A 12,500-nucleotide genomic window follows, 5' to 3' on the forward strand; every position below is an offset into this window, starting at 1 on the left:
GTTTTCCTATATTGACCCTTTCAATCCCTTTTTGACTCATCACACAGCTGAAATGTTTTCCTATATTGACCCCTTCAGTCACTTTTTGACTCATCACACAGATGAAATGTTTTTCTATATTGACCCTTTCAATCACTTTTTGACTCATCACGCTGCTAAAATGTGCCAAACATGGATATGTGTGGAGGGAATGGTTTGCCTTTTTCCCATCATGCATTGTAATGGATTTTAACTGCTGTCATTTTGATCTTTTTTATTGTACGTGGACGTTTTTTTTTATATAATAAATGCTTAAAGTTCTGTGATCAGGTTGAGTTACTTATGTGTGATTGTGTGTTGACTTTTTTTCCTGAGTAAAGAAGGTTTGCTGCAAAGTACAATTCATGGTCATTGACCTGATTGACTCACCTTGTCCACCAGAGGGCGGGCATTCAGGATGTCAAATATTGGGTGGGTGGGGGTAGGGGGTAGCAAGGAGTGTATATTGTAGCATCTCGTAAGAGTTAGTACTGCAAGGGATTCTGGGTATTTGTTCTGTTGTGTTTATGTTGTGTTACGGTGCGGATGTTCTCCCGAAATGTGTTTGTCATTCTTGTTTGGTGTGGACTCACAGTGTGGCGCATATTTCTAACAGTGTTAAAGATGTTTATACCGCCACCCTCAGTGTGACCTGTATGGCTGTTGACCAAGCATGCTTGCATTCATTCGTGATGGGAACATTCGGTAGATATTATGTGACTCGGACGGCACGCACGCCGTACCTCTCCCTACGTCCGTGTACACAGCGGCCTTTTAAAACCTCATACATTTTACTTTTAGAAACCAAAACCGATAATGAAGAAACCGATACCAATAATTGCCGATATTACATTTTAAAGCATTTATCGGCCGATAAAATCGGCAGCCCAATATTATCGGACATCCCTAATATATATATATATATATATATATATATATATATATATATATATATATATATATATATATATATATATATATATATATATATATATATATATATATTAGATAAATACAATTCCAGCAAAAGTAATGTGTTAAATGCATAAGCCAGGTGCTAAGGACACAGGTGGTGGTCTCACCTGTGAAGCCTGGAACACAGTCACAGCTGTAGTTGTCCACTTCATCCAGGCAGGTGCCATTGTTGTGACACGGCTGGGAGGCGCACTCGTTGATGTCCAAGTCACAGTGGAAACCTTGAAATCCCGGCACACAGAAACACTGATAGGCATCGGCGCCGTCTTTACATATCGCTCCGTTTTGACACGGCGAGGACTCGCATTCGTTAAGGTTTTCTTGGCAGTTGGTCCCTTGGTATCCAGCGGCACACTGACAATGATGCCCGACGTCGGGTATGTCCGTACAGGTGCCGCCGTTCTGGCACATTCCCTCTGAGCAAGTGGTGACCTCAGACTGGCAGTGTTGGCCTCCCAGTCCACGGGGACAGTGGCAGGAGTAGGCGTTGACTCTGTTGACACAGTAAGACCTGACACCTGTGCAGGGGTTGCTTCCACACTCGTCCACGTCCAGGGTGCAGTTCAGGCCCGTCAGGCCGGCGGGGCACTGGCATGTGAAATTTGCGGTGCCGGGACTGCTGGTACAGTTGGCGCAAGGTGCCAGGATGCAGGCGTCGTACAGCTGGTCACAGTTTTTGCCCATGTACCACACCGGTCCTTTGGGACAGAGGCAGACGTAGTCGCCCAGATGTTCCAGACAGGTGGCGCCGTTGCTGCACGGGGATGCCAGACACTTGTCGGCTGCTGCCGTGCACAGGAAGCCTGGGGAGGAAACACCAAAGTTGTCAAATGAAATAAGGCATAGCTTTCTTCCAAAGTGTCACAACACATCAACTTTTATTGACCTAGACTTGGAAGAAGTTGGATCATAGTACGCCTATAACGTATATACCTTTATATACCTATATACATATATACCTATATATACATATATACTTACACTGTATATACCTCTAGATACCTATATATACATAGCGTCATGGCGTAGTGGGTAGAGCGCCCGTGTCAGAAACCTGAGGGTTGCAGGTTCGCTCCCCGCCTCTTACCATGCCGTTGTGTCCTTGGGCAGGACACTTCACCCTTGCCCCCGGTGCCACTCACACCGGTGAATGTATGTTGAATGAATGATAGGTGGTGGTCGGAGGGGCCGTAGGCGCAAATTGGCAGCCACGCTTCCGTCAGTCTACCCCAGGGCAGCTGTGGCTACGAAAGTAGCTTACCACCACTAGGTGTGAATGAATGATGGGTTTTTAACATGTAAAGCGACTTTGGGTACTTAGAAAAGCGCTATATAAATCCCAGTTATTATTATTATTATTATTATTATTATTATATATACTGTATATATATGATACAAGGGTTAGGGTTGATACAAAGTGGAAAAGTGTTCTGTGGTCTGACGAGTCCACATTTCAAATCGTTTTTGGAAACTGTGGACGTCGTGTCCTCCGGACCAAAGAGGAAAAGAACCATCCGGATTGTTCTAGGGTGAAAGTGTAAGAGGCAGCATGTGTGATGGTATGGGGGTGTATTAGTGCCCAAGACATGGGTAACTTACACATCTGTGAAGGCGCCAGGTAGAATTTTTATTTATTTATCATAAATCAGTCAGGCAGGAATACAAAACAGAACAAGCGTGCCGCTAGCACGGGAAGCTATGGTAAGCTAAAGAAAAAGCTTAGTATGGGACAAGGAAGCAATAATCACCAACATAATAAATAGCTCTCTGATTAGTGCCCGGGAGCAGGTGAGCATCCCGAACACTAATCAGAGGCAGGTGAAAATAATCAGCACCCATGGCAACCAAGAAACACACACCCATGGGTGCTGAAACAGAACTAAGGCAGTCTTGAACTAAAACAAAACATGATCCGGGCAACGGATCATCACAGTTTTATCAAAATATTAAACGGTTTAGCACTGTCCTATCTTGCTGATTGTATTGTTCCCTACGTTCTGTCCAGAAACCTATGTTCCAAAAATGCCAGCTTAATGATTCCCAGAGCCTTTAAAAAGGTCTGCAGGCTCTGGTCTGGAGACCACCTACAACAATCTTCATGACCCAGTGTGGATGGAGACCACCTACAACCCTCTTCATGACCCAGGGGAAACTTGGGCCAGCGACCCACCACCAGTTCGCCCCTCCACCCTCCCTTGACTTTTGTTCCTGTGTTTTTTCTGGTTTGACTTCTAGGACATCTGGGATCTGTCCATAGGGAGGGGGATACTGTTACGTCCAGGGCGCATTGGCGCCCTCATCTTTGCGCTCTGCTTGTTGCGCCTCGGGACGCGCCCATGGCCGCGCACTTCCAGGGACGCGCCGGGCGCGTCTCCGCCCTGCAGCAGCTGGCAGCTGCAATTATTCACCAGCAATCTGCGCATCTGGCGCTAATGAGAGGTCCTGCCTTCAAGAGCCTGCTCAGCCTGCCATCCGTCGCCAGAACGTTATCATCTGTTGTCTGCTTGCCGTGTCTTCCATGATCGAGCTGTGCGCGTCGACTTTCCCTTTGGACTTTGGACTGCTTCCTTTGATCCTCAACAACCTCAAGCTTGTTTCACGGACCTTCTTCCTGCTTTGTCCCTCCTCTCGCCCAACACGTCACGGTAATATACAACAATTAATTACACACATAGTCACACACACATACATTCCTTTTGGATTAGTCACACTCCATTCTCTTGTTTAGTTTATATTCTTAGTGTTGTTTGTTATTATATATATTTATTAATATATATATAATAAATACATAGAGCAACATCGCCCTCTTGTGGAACAGTGCCGTCACTACTCCTCCTGCGTACATAACAGTAGCTTGCCCATCACCGTTGGTTTGTACATTGTTTTCAGAAACTCAGAGTCTTTCTGCAGTTTTAAAGTTGTACCAAAAGTCAATAGGACAAAACGCTAAGACGTAGAGTCACAAAGTTGTACCAAAAGTCAATAGGACAATACGCTAAGACGTAGAGTCACAAAGTAGTACCAAAAGTCAATAGGACAATACGCTAAGACGTAGAGTCACAAAGTTGTACCAAAAGTCAATAGGACAATACGCTAAGACGTAGAGTCACAAAGTTGTACCAAAAGTCAATAGGACAATACGCTAAGACGTAGAGTCACAAAGTTGTACCAAAAGTCAATAGGACAATACGCTAAGACGTAGAGTCACAAAGTTGTACCAAAAGTCAATAGGACAATACGCTAAGACGTAGAGTCACAAAGTTGTACCAAAAGTCAATAGGACAATACGCTAAGACGTAGAGTCACAAAGTTGTACCAAAAGTCAATAGGACAATACGCTAAGACGTAGAGTCACAAAGTTGTACCAAAAGTCAATAGGACAATACGCTAAGACGAAGAGTCACAAAGTTGTACCAAAAGTCAATAGGACAATACGCTAAGACGCAGAGTCACAAAGTTGTACCAAAAGTCAATAGGACAATACGCTAAGACGTAGAGTCACAAAGTTGTACCAAAAGTCAATAGGACAATACGCTAAGACGTAGAGTCACAAAGTTGTTGAAATGAACAGTTTGCAAAGTGAGGCTTGTCAGTAAGGAGCTTAACATTTGTTCATCCTGAGCTGCATTGTGGTTTGTGAGGCTTATGAAAGTCTGACCTGTGGAGGTGCTTACAAAGCAATCTGCTAATGAAAGGTCAAACAAGTCTCTTCTTCCTTGTGGATGGAAGTAGAAGCAGGTGGTGTCAAAGGTCAACTTGGCACGCATCCAAAAGAGCAGCCGTTATGGCCAATGAAAGTTTTGGCACAATGGACCAAATAAGATGATCAAGAATATGAGCAGTGGTTATTTACAGTTTTTGATTTGAAATAAGTCTGTTTATGGGACACTTCTTTAGTTACCTGCTCTTGATTTTCAAAGATGTCCTTCCACTCGCTTGTTTTGGATTTATTACAAAAGTTGTTTTTTTACACTAAACTGTTTTTGCAACCTGGAAACTATTTTGAAATATGTTTAGTTAGAATTTTTATGCCAAATAATACAAGATGAGAATTGTATTTAATCACTCAAGATGGCGGCGCATTGCTATGCAGCAGCTTGAAGACGCTCTTGGGAGTGTAGAGCGATTTGGCAAAAAACACCCGTCATTTCTGTCAATTTCATGGCTGGCTCAAAGCGTGAACACTCTGGGATCACATACGACCGACAGACAATTCTGGATGTGGATGGATCGGGTCGTTATAGACTGAAAGATGCATGTACGGTGGACCTCCTCGCTAGCATGGGAATACTTCGCGGGCTACATCGAGCGGCCTTTGTAGCAGCGGAGTCAAGTACTAGCGGTGACCGCCAATGGAGACGACGTAAGCGGTGTGAGCGGTGTGAGCGGAAGCAGAAGCGGGGATGCCGAGCGGGGCTAACAACAAAGGGAAAAGCTAACCAAAGAAGCGTGGAGTGTCCGGGTAAGAAGCCATTTAAACTAGAACTAGCCGGCGCCAGGCTGGATAATCCCTGCACACATAGCAATTCTCTTAGAATAAAACACAACTCACATAATGTTTTTTCTTTTGTGACCGTGTCAGAGGCAGTCACACATTGTACTGAGGTGGCTAACTATGATGCGTTCAGTTTATCGCAACATCTAGCAAACAATCGGGCAATTCCCGTCGTATCAATTCCTAGATATGGTCGAAACTATTTAAAGTGCACTACGCATAATAAACGCAACATTATTAATATTGCTACTTCGGATAATTTCAACAAACAATCCTCAAAACAGCCCACTACCTATAATATGGGCTTTTTAAACATAAGATCATTATCTTCCAAAACGTTATTAGTTAATGAGGTTATTGGAGACAACAAACTTGACGTCGTTGGTCTCGCCGAGACCTGGCTCAAACCAGACGATTTTTTTGCGCTAAATGAGGCATCTCCTCCTAACTATACCAATGCACATGTTGCCCGTCCTCTTAAAAGGGGATGGGGTGTCGCACTAATATACAATGAAAACCATAATTTTACACCTAACCTAAATAATAAATATAACTCGTTTGAGGTGCTCACTTTGAGGTTTGTCACACCGCTGCCTCTCCACCTGGCTATTATCTACCGCCCCCCTGGGCCCAATTCGGACTTCATCAGTGAATTCTCAGAGTTTGTTGCTGATCTAGTGACGCATGCCGACAATATAATCATAATGGGGGACTTTAATATCCATATGAATACCCCATGGGACCCTCTATGCGTGGCGCTCCAGACTATAATTGATAGCTGTGGTCTTACACAAATAATAAATGAACCCACGCATCGCAACGGTAATGCGATAGATCTAGTGCTTGTCAGGGGTGTCACCACCTCTAAAGTTACGATACTCCCGTACACTAAAGTAATGTCTGATCATTACCTTATAAAATTCGAAGTTCTGACTCATTGTCAACAAACTAATAATAATAATAATAATAACTACTATAGCAGCCGCCACATTAATGCTGCCACAATGACGACTCTTACTGACCTACTGCCTTCGGTAATGGCACCATTCCCAAATTATGTGGGCTCTATTGATAACCTCACTAACAACTTTAACGACGCCCTGCGCGACACCATTGATAGTGTAGCAACGCTAAAGCTAAAAAGGGCCCCTAAAAGGCGTACCCCATGGTTTACAGAAGAAACTAAAGCCCAGAAATTATCATGTAGAAAGCTGGAACGCAAATGGCGTGCGACTAAACTTGAGGTTTTCCATCAAGCATGGTGTGATAGTTTAATAACTTATAAACGCATGCTTACCTCAGCTAAAGCTAAAAATTACTCAAATCTCATCCACCTCAACAAAAATGATCCTAAATTTTTGTTTAGTACAGTAGCATCGCTAACCCAACAAGGGACTCCTCCCAGTAGCTCCACCCACTCAGCAGATGACTTTATGAATTTCTTTAATAAGAAAATTGAAGTCATTAGGCAAGGCAAGGCAAGGCAAGGCAAGGCAAGGCAACTTTATTTGTATAGCGCTTTTCATACACAAGGCAGACTCAAAGTGCTTCACAGACAACAAAGTGAAATGAAAGAAAATAAAGGCAAAATTAAAATGCAGACAATAAAAATAAAAACAGTGCAGACGTTAAAAGTTAAAAGATTAAAAGATTTAGCTGAAAGCTAAGGTGAACATAAAAGTCTTCAGTCTAGTTTTAAAAGTAGTGAGAGTTGGGGAGAGTCTGACATCTTCAGGAAGTTTATTCCAGCTATGTGTTGCATAGTGACTGAATGATGATCTCCCTTGATTTGAGTTTACTCTTGGAACCGCTAACAGATTGCTCTCAGAAGATCTTAGTGATCTAGAGGGCGTATATAGTGGGAGCATATCAGTGATATACTTGGGCCCTAGACCATGTAGTGATTTATATGTGAGCAGGAGGATTTTGAAATCTATTCTCTGATGTACAGGGAGCCAATGTAAGGATTTAAGAATTGGTGTAATGTGCTCACATTTTTTGGTCTTTGTTAGAACTCTAGCAGCAGCGTTCTGAACAAGCTGTAGCTGCCTGACAGTTTTTTTGGGAAGACCTGCAAGGAGACCATTACAATAGTCTAGCCTACTGGTAATAAAGGCATGTACAAGTTTTTCAAAGTCTTTTTACATTTTTGAGGTGATAGTAGGCCGATTTTGTTACTGATTTGATGTGACTGTCGAAATGTAAATCAGAATCTAAAATAACCCCAAGATTTCTGGCTTTATTTGAGGTTTTCAGGGACAGTGATTGAAGGTGTTGGATGACTTTAAACCTTTCTTTTTTAGCAGCAAAAACAATGATCTCAGTTGTATCTTCATTTAGTTGTAGGACATTTTGGCACATCCAGTGTTTGACTTGCTCAATGCACTGGCACAGAAGATCTATGGGGCGATAGTCATTTGGTGATAGCGCTACATAGATTTGGGTGTCATCGGCATAGCAATGATGGTCAATGTTATTATTTTGCATGATTTGTCCTAGTGGGAGCATATAGATGTTAAATAAAGTCGGCCCCAAGATTGAACCTTGGGGGACTCCACACGTTACGTTGGTTGGTTCTGATACAAAGTCACCAATGGAAACAAAATAGTTCCTATCTTGTAGATATGACTTGAACCAGCTTAAAACTGTGCCTGAGATCCCCACCCAGTTTTCCAACCTGTCCAAAAGTATTGAGTGGTCGACAGTGTCCCATTAGAAAAGAGATTAAAGACAATGCATCTCAGCTACAACTGGGTTCTATTAACACAAATACGACTGTATATACGACGGACACTGCCCTCCAAAATAGTTTCTCACTCTTTGATGAAACAACATTGGAGGAATTGTCAAAATGTGTAAATGGGACAAAACAAACAACATGTTTACTTGACCCAATTCCTGGGAAACTTATCAAGGAGCTTTTTGTTTTATTAGGTCCATCAGTGTTAAATATTATAAACTTATCACTTTCCTCCGGCACTGTTCCCCTAGCATTCAAAAAAGCGGTTATTCATCCTCTACTCAAAAGACCTAACCTCGATCCTGACCTCATGGTAAACTACCGGCCGGTGTCCCACCTTCCGTTTATCTCGAAAATCCTCGAAAAAATTGTCGCACAGCAGCTAAATGAACACTTAGCGTCTAACAATCTCTGTGAACCTTTTCAGTCCGGTTTCAGGGCAAATCACTCTACGGAGACAGCCCTCGCAAAAATGACTAATGATCTATTGCTAACGATGGATTCTGATGCTTCATCTATGTTGCTGCTTCTTCATCTTAGCGCCGCTTTCGATACTGTTGATCATAATATTTTATTAGAGCGTATCAAAACGCGTATTGGGATGTCAGACTTGGCCTTGTCTTGGTTTAACTCTTATCTTACTGACAGGATGCAGTGTGTCTCCCATAACATTGTGACCTCGGACTATGTTAAGGTAACGTGCGGAGTTCCCCAGGGTTCGGTTCTTGGCCCTGCACTCTTTAGTATTTACATGCTGCCGCTAGGTGACATTATACGCAAATACGGTGTTAGCTTTCACTGTTATGCTGATGACACTCAACTCTACATGCCCCTAAAGCTGACGCTAAAGCTATCTTGCCGATTGTATTGTACCATATGTCCCGGCAAGAAATCTGCGTTCAAAGAACTCCGGCTTATTAGTGATTCCCAGAGCCCAAAAAAAGTCTGCGGGCTATAGAGCGTTTTCTATTGGGGCTCCAATACTATGGAATGCCCTCCCGGTAAAAGTTAGAGATGCTACCTCAGTAGAAGCATTTAAGTCTCATCTTAAAACTCATTTGTATACTCTAGCCTTTAAATAGACTCCCTTTTTAGACCAGTTGATCTGCCGTTTCTTTTCTTTTCTACTCTGCTCCCAATCCGGGGTGGACCGCTAGCCTGTCCATCGGATGGGGACATCTCTACGCTGCTGACCCGTCTCCGCTCGGGATGGTTCCTGCTGGCCCCACCATGGACTGGACTTTCGCTGATGTGTTGGACTTTCACAATATTATGTCAGACCCACTCGACATCCATTGCTTTCGGTCTCCCCCAGAGGGGGGGGGGTGGGGGGGGGGGGGTTACGCACATATGCGGTCCTCTCCAAGGTTTCTCATAGTCATTCACATTGACGTCCCACTGGGGTGAGTTTTCCTTGCCCGTATGTGGGCTCTGTACCGAGGATGTCGTTGTGGCTTGTACAGCCCTTTGAGACACTTGTGATTTAGGGCTATATAAATAAACATTGATTGATTGATTGATTGATTGAATGTTGGGTTGTGATGTTGATTTGATATTGAAATTTGGTCAATTCCCAACAAATATTCTACAACCCAAATACAAGATTGAAACAACATGCTTTATGACGACGTTTAATCAATGTTGGGTTGTGACCTTGATCTGACATTGAAATGTAGTCATTTCCCAACCAATATTCTGCAACACAAATACCCCGCCTTCCACCCGAATGCAGCTGAGATAGGCTCCAGCACCCCCCGCGACCCTGAAAGGGACAAGCGGTAGAAAATGGATGAATGGAAATACAAGGTTGAAACGACATGCTTTTTGACAACATTTAATCAATGTTGGGTTCTGACGTTGATTTGACATTGAAATGTAGTCAATTCCCAACAATTATTCTCCAACACAAATACGAGGTTGAAACTACGTGCTTTTTGACGACGTTTATTCAATGTCAGGTTGTGACCATGATTTGACATTGAAATTTGGTCATTTCCCAAACAAGAAAGTGGATCTCAATTGACAAATACAAGTATTTTGCAAGGTCCTTTCAAAGTCACGTACGTATAATCAATCCGAGTCGTATGTTTGGCACATTCAACTGTAACCAGGAAGTTACATTTGGCCTGATGGCTTCAATAATAATGAAGAAGATTTGTTTTATTGTGACTGTAAGAAAATCCACACATTTTTTATACTGCTTGTCCTCCTTACTAGCCCAGCTGACTTTGACTGTGCGGCCGACATGCTAACCACTATGCTGCCATGTGACACTACTAGATAATGTTGCTGTTAATATTACTATTGGTAATGGAAATATTGTATGCTTATTTCTGTTGGAGATGCAGATGGAGAGTATTGTTGTGTTGGAAATAAATTGGTGAAATTGGAATTGAAGCTAGAGCTGAAAGTGACATTGCAAGATTAGCTTGGAGATGTTTGAAGCTAATAGTCAAGTGGCACTGATTGTCGTCCACTTGCTTAACGGCTTTTCCTTGGAAAAAAGAGATTATGTGATTTGTTGTTTCCAAACATGCAAAAGCTGCTTTTTTAATGACTCCAAGACTTGCAACAATTATTAGGAATGGCTTTGTGTATGTTTATTTTCCCACTTTGATGGCATTTTTCAGGCACTTAACGTGCAGGAAAACATGTTTCACACCATTGTTTAGTCCGGAATGTTCTTCACACAACACAACATTTCTATATGAAGCTATGTAGCGCCCCCTGGAACATTTCTCTGACACACGTTTCACATATCTTCAAGGAACTGGCTGAATCGTCTCTGATGACAAGACACACATGGAAAAAGAGTCATATTTGAAAACTATCAGGGAGTCCTCACCTATCGTGACTAGCATCTTGCTTTTCCTCAAGAATTTTATAGGCCAAGCGCAGGGTCGTACTTTAACTCCTCCTCCTAGGGACTTAGGCAGAATGAGCCATGGTTAAAAGGACAAATAGTGGACAGATACAGAGAGGAGGTGATAGATTGCAAAGGAACATTGCCGCCGTCACAAGATGTGGGCGTGGCATGGAGACAACCTTCATTTGATGGCTCGCCACACAAACACCAAACATAAATAACTGGACTCCACAAATATAGATCTTGACAGAATTGGTACACATGATGATGGTGAGACCCACAAGTACCAAATGGGTCAGTAACGTTTCATACTTATTCGTAGTGGGCGGAGTCTGGCGGCGAAAACTGCTCCCTCGCCATCATTAATCAAACTGTAACTACTTCATTTTAGTTTAGATGATCAGAGACAAATGCTACACAGATAAATTGCAAATGAACTTTTCCTAGATCGCAGGATGTGGGCGTGGCATGATGCCAAACCTTAAAGGCCCTACTGAAATGAGATGTTCTTATTTAAACGGGGGATAGCAGATCCATTCTATGTGTCATACTTGATCATTTCGCGATATTGCCATATTTTTGCTGAAAGGATTTAGTAGAGAGCATCGACGATAAAGTTCGCAACTTTTGGTCGCTGATAAAAAAGCCTTGGCTGTAGCGAAAGTAGCGTGACGTCACAGGTTGAAGAGCTCCTCACATCTGCACATTGTTTACACCAGCAGCGAGAGAGATTCGGACCGAGAAAGCGACGATTACCCCATTAATTTGAGCCAGGATGAAAGATTTGTGGATGAGGAAAGTTGCGATGTTAAGATGTCATCATTGATATATAAACTATCAGACTGCGTGGTCGCTAGTAGTGGCTTTCAGTAGGCCTTTAATTCCATGGCTCGCCACAGAACGTTAAACATTTATAACTCGGCTGCACATATTCAGATCTTGATAAGATTCGGTTGAAACGATGATAATGACACATTGAAGTTCTGATGGCTCAGTATCTAGTCGTACCAATTTGTAGTTGGGCGGAGCCTGGCTGCAAAATCGGCGCCTTGCCACCAATCAACAAACATCATTTGTTGTCCAGTTGTTGTTAAAATTCAGAGTTTTCCAATTTGTTTGGAGTTTTTTAATGGTTGAATGAGTAGTCTTCTTCTACTCACCCCACTGCTGCTTCAATGTGACACTTGTGCCTCACTGTTGCCCCCTGTGGGGTGGCGGGAGTACTGAGCAACGCTAGTTCTCATGGTTTCATCAAGCCTATTTGAGCTAAATGAGTTGAATAGCACTGATATAGAAACTTGTATTTCATATAAAGTGTACATGACTTTGGTATAGTTTTCCTCATTGTAAAACTGATTTAGTTGTATTGTAATGAAAATATGTTTGGAGCCTTTATTTTGAAATGC

The 12,500-nt window shown here is 42.6% G+C and overlaps 1 protein-coding gene across 1 annotated transcript in view; it reads right to left on the reverse strand.

Moving 5' to 3' along the window:
* Nucleotides 1-12,500, reverse strand: part of LOC133632130 (protein crumbs homolog 1-like) — a 130,772-nt gene that overhangs the window by 86,111 nt on the left and 32,161 nt on the right. Inside the window, exon 2 of the mRNA XM_062024371.1 lies at nucleotides 1,101-1,796. Coding sequence (XP_061880355.1) covers nucleotides 1,101-1,796 — 696 coding nt within the window. The remainder of the gene's footprint in view (nucleotides 1-1,100; nucleotides 1,797-12,500) is intronic.

The sequence above is a fragment of the Entelurus aequoreus genome, linkage group LG17, assembly GCF_033978785.1.
Source record: "Entelurus aequoreus isolate RoL-2023_Sb linkage group LG17, RoL_Eaeq_v1.1, whole genome shotgun sequence".
Classification (NCBI taxonomy): Eukaryota; Metazoa; Chordata; class Actinopteri; order Syngnathiformes; family Syngnathidae; genus Entelurus; species Entelurus aequoreus.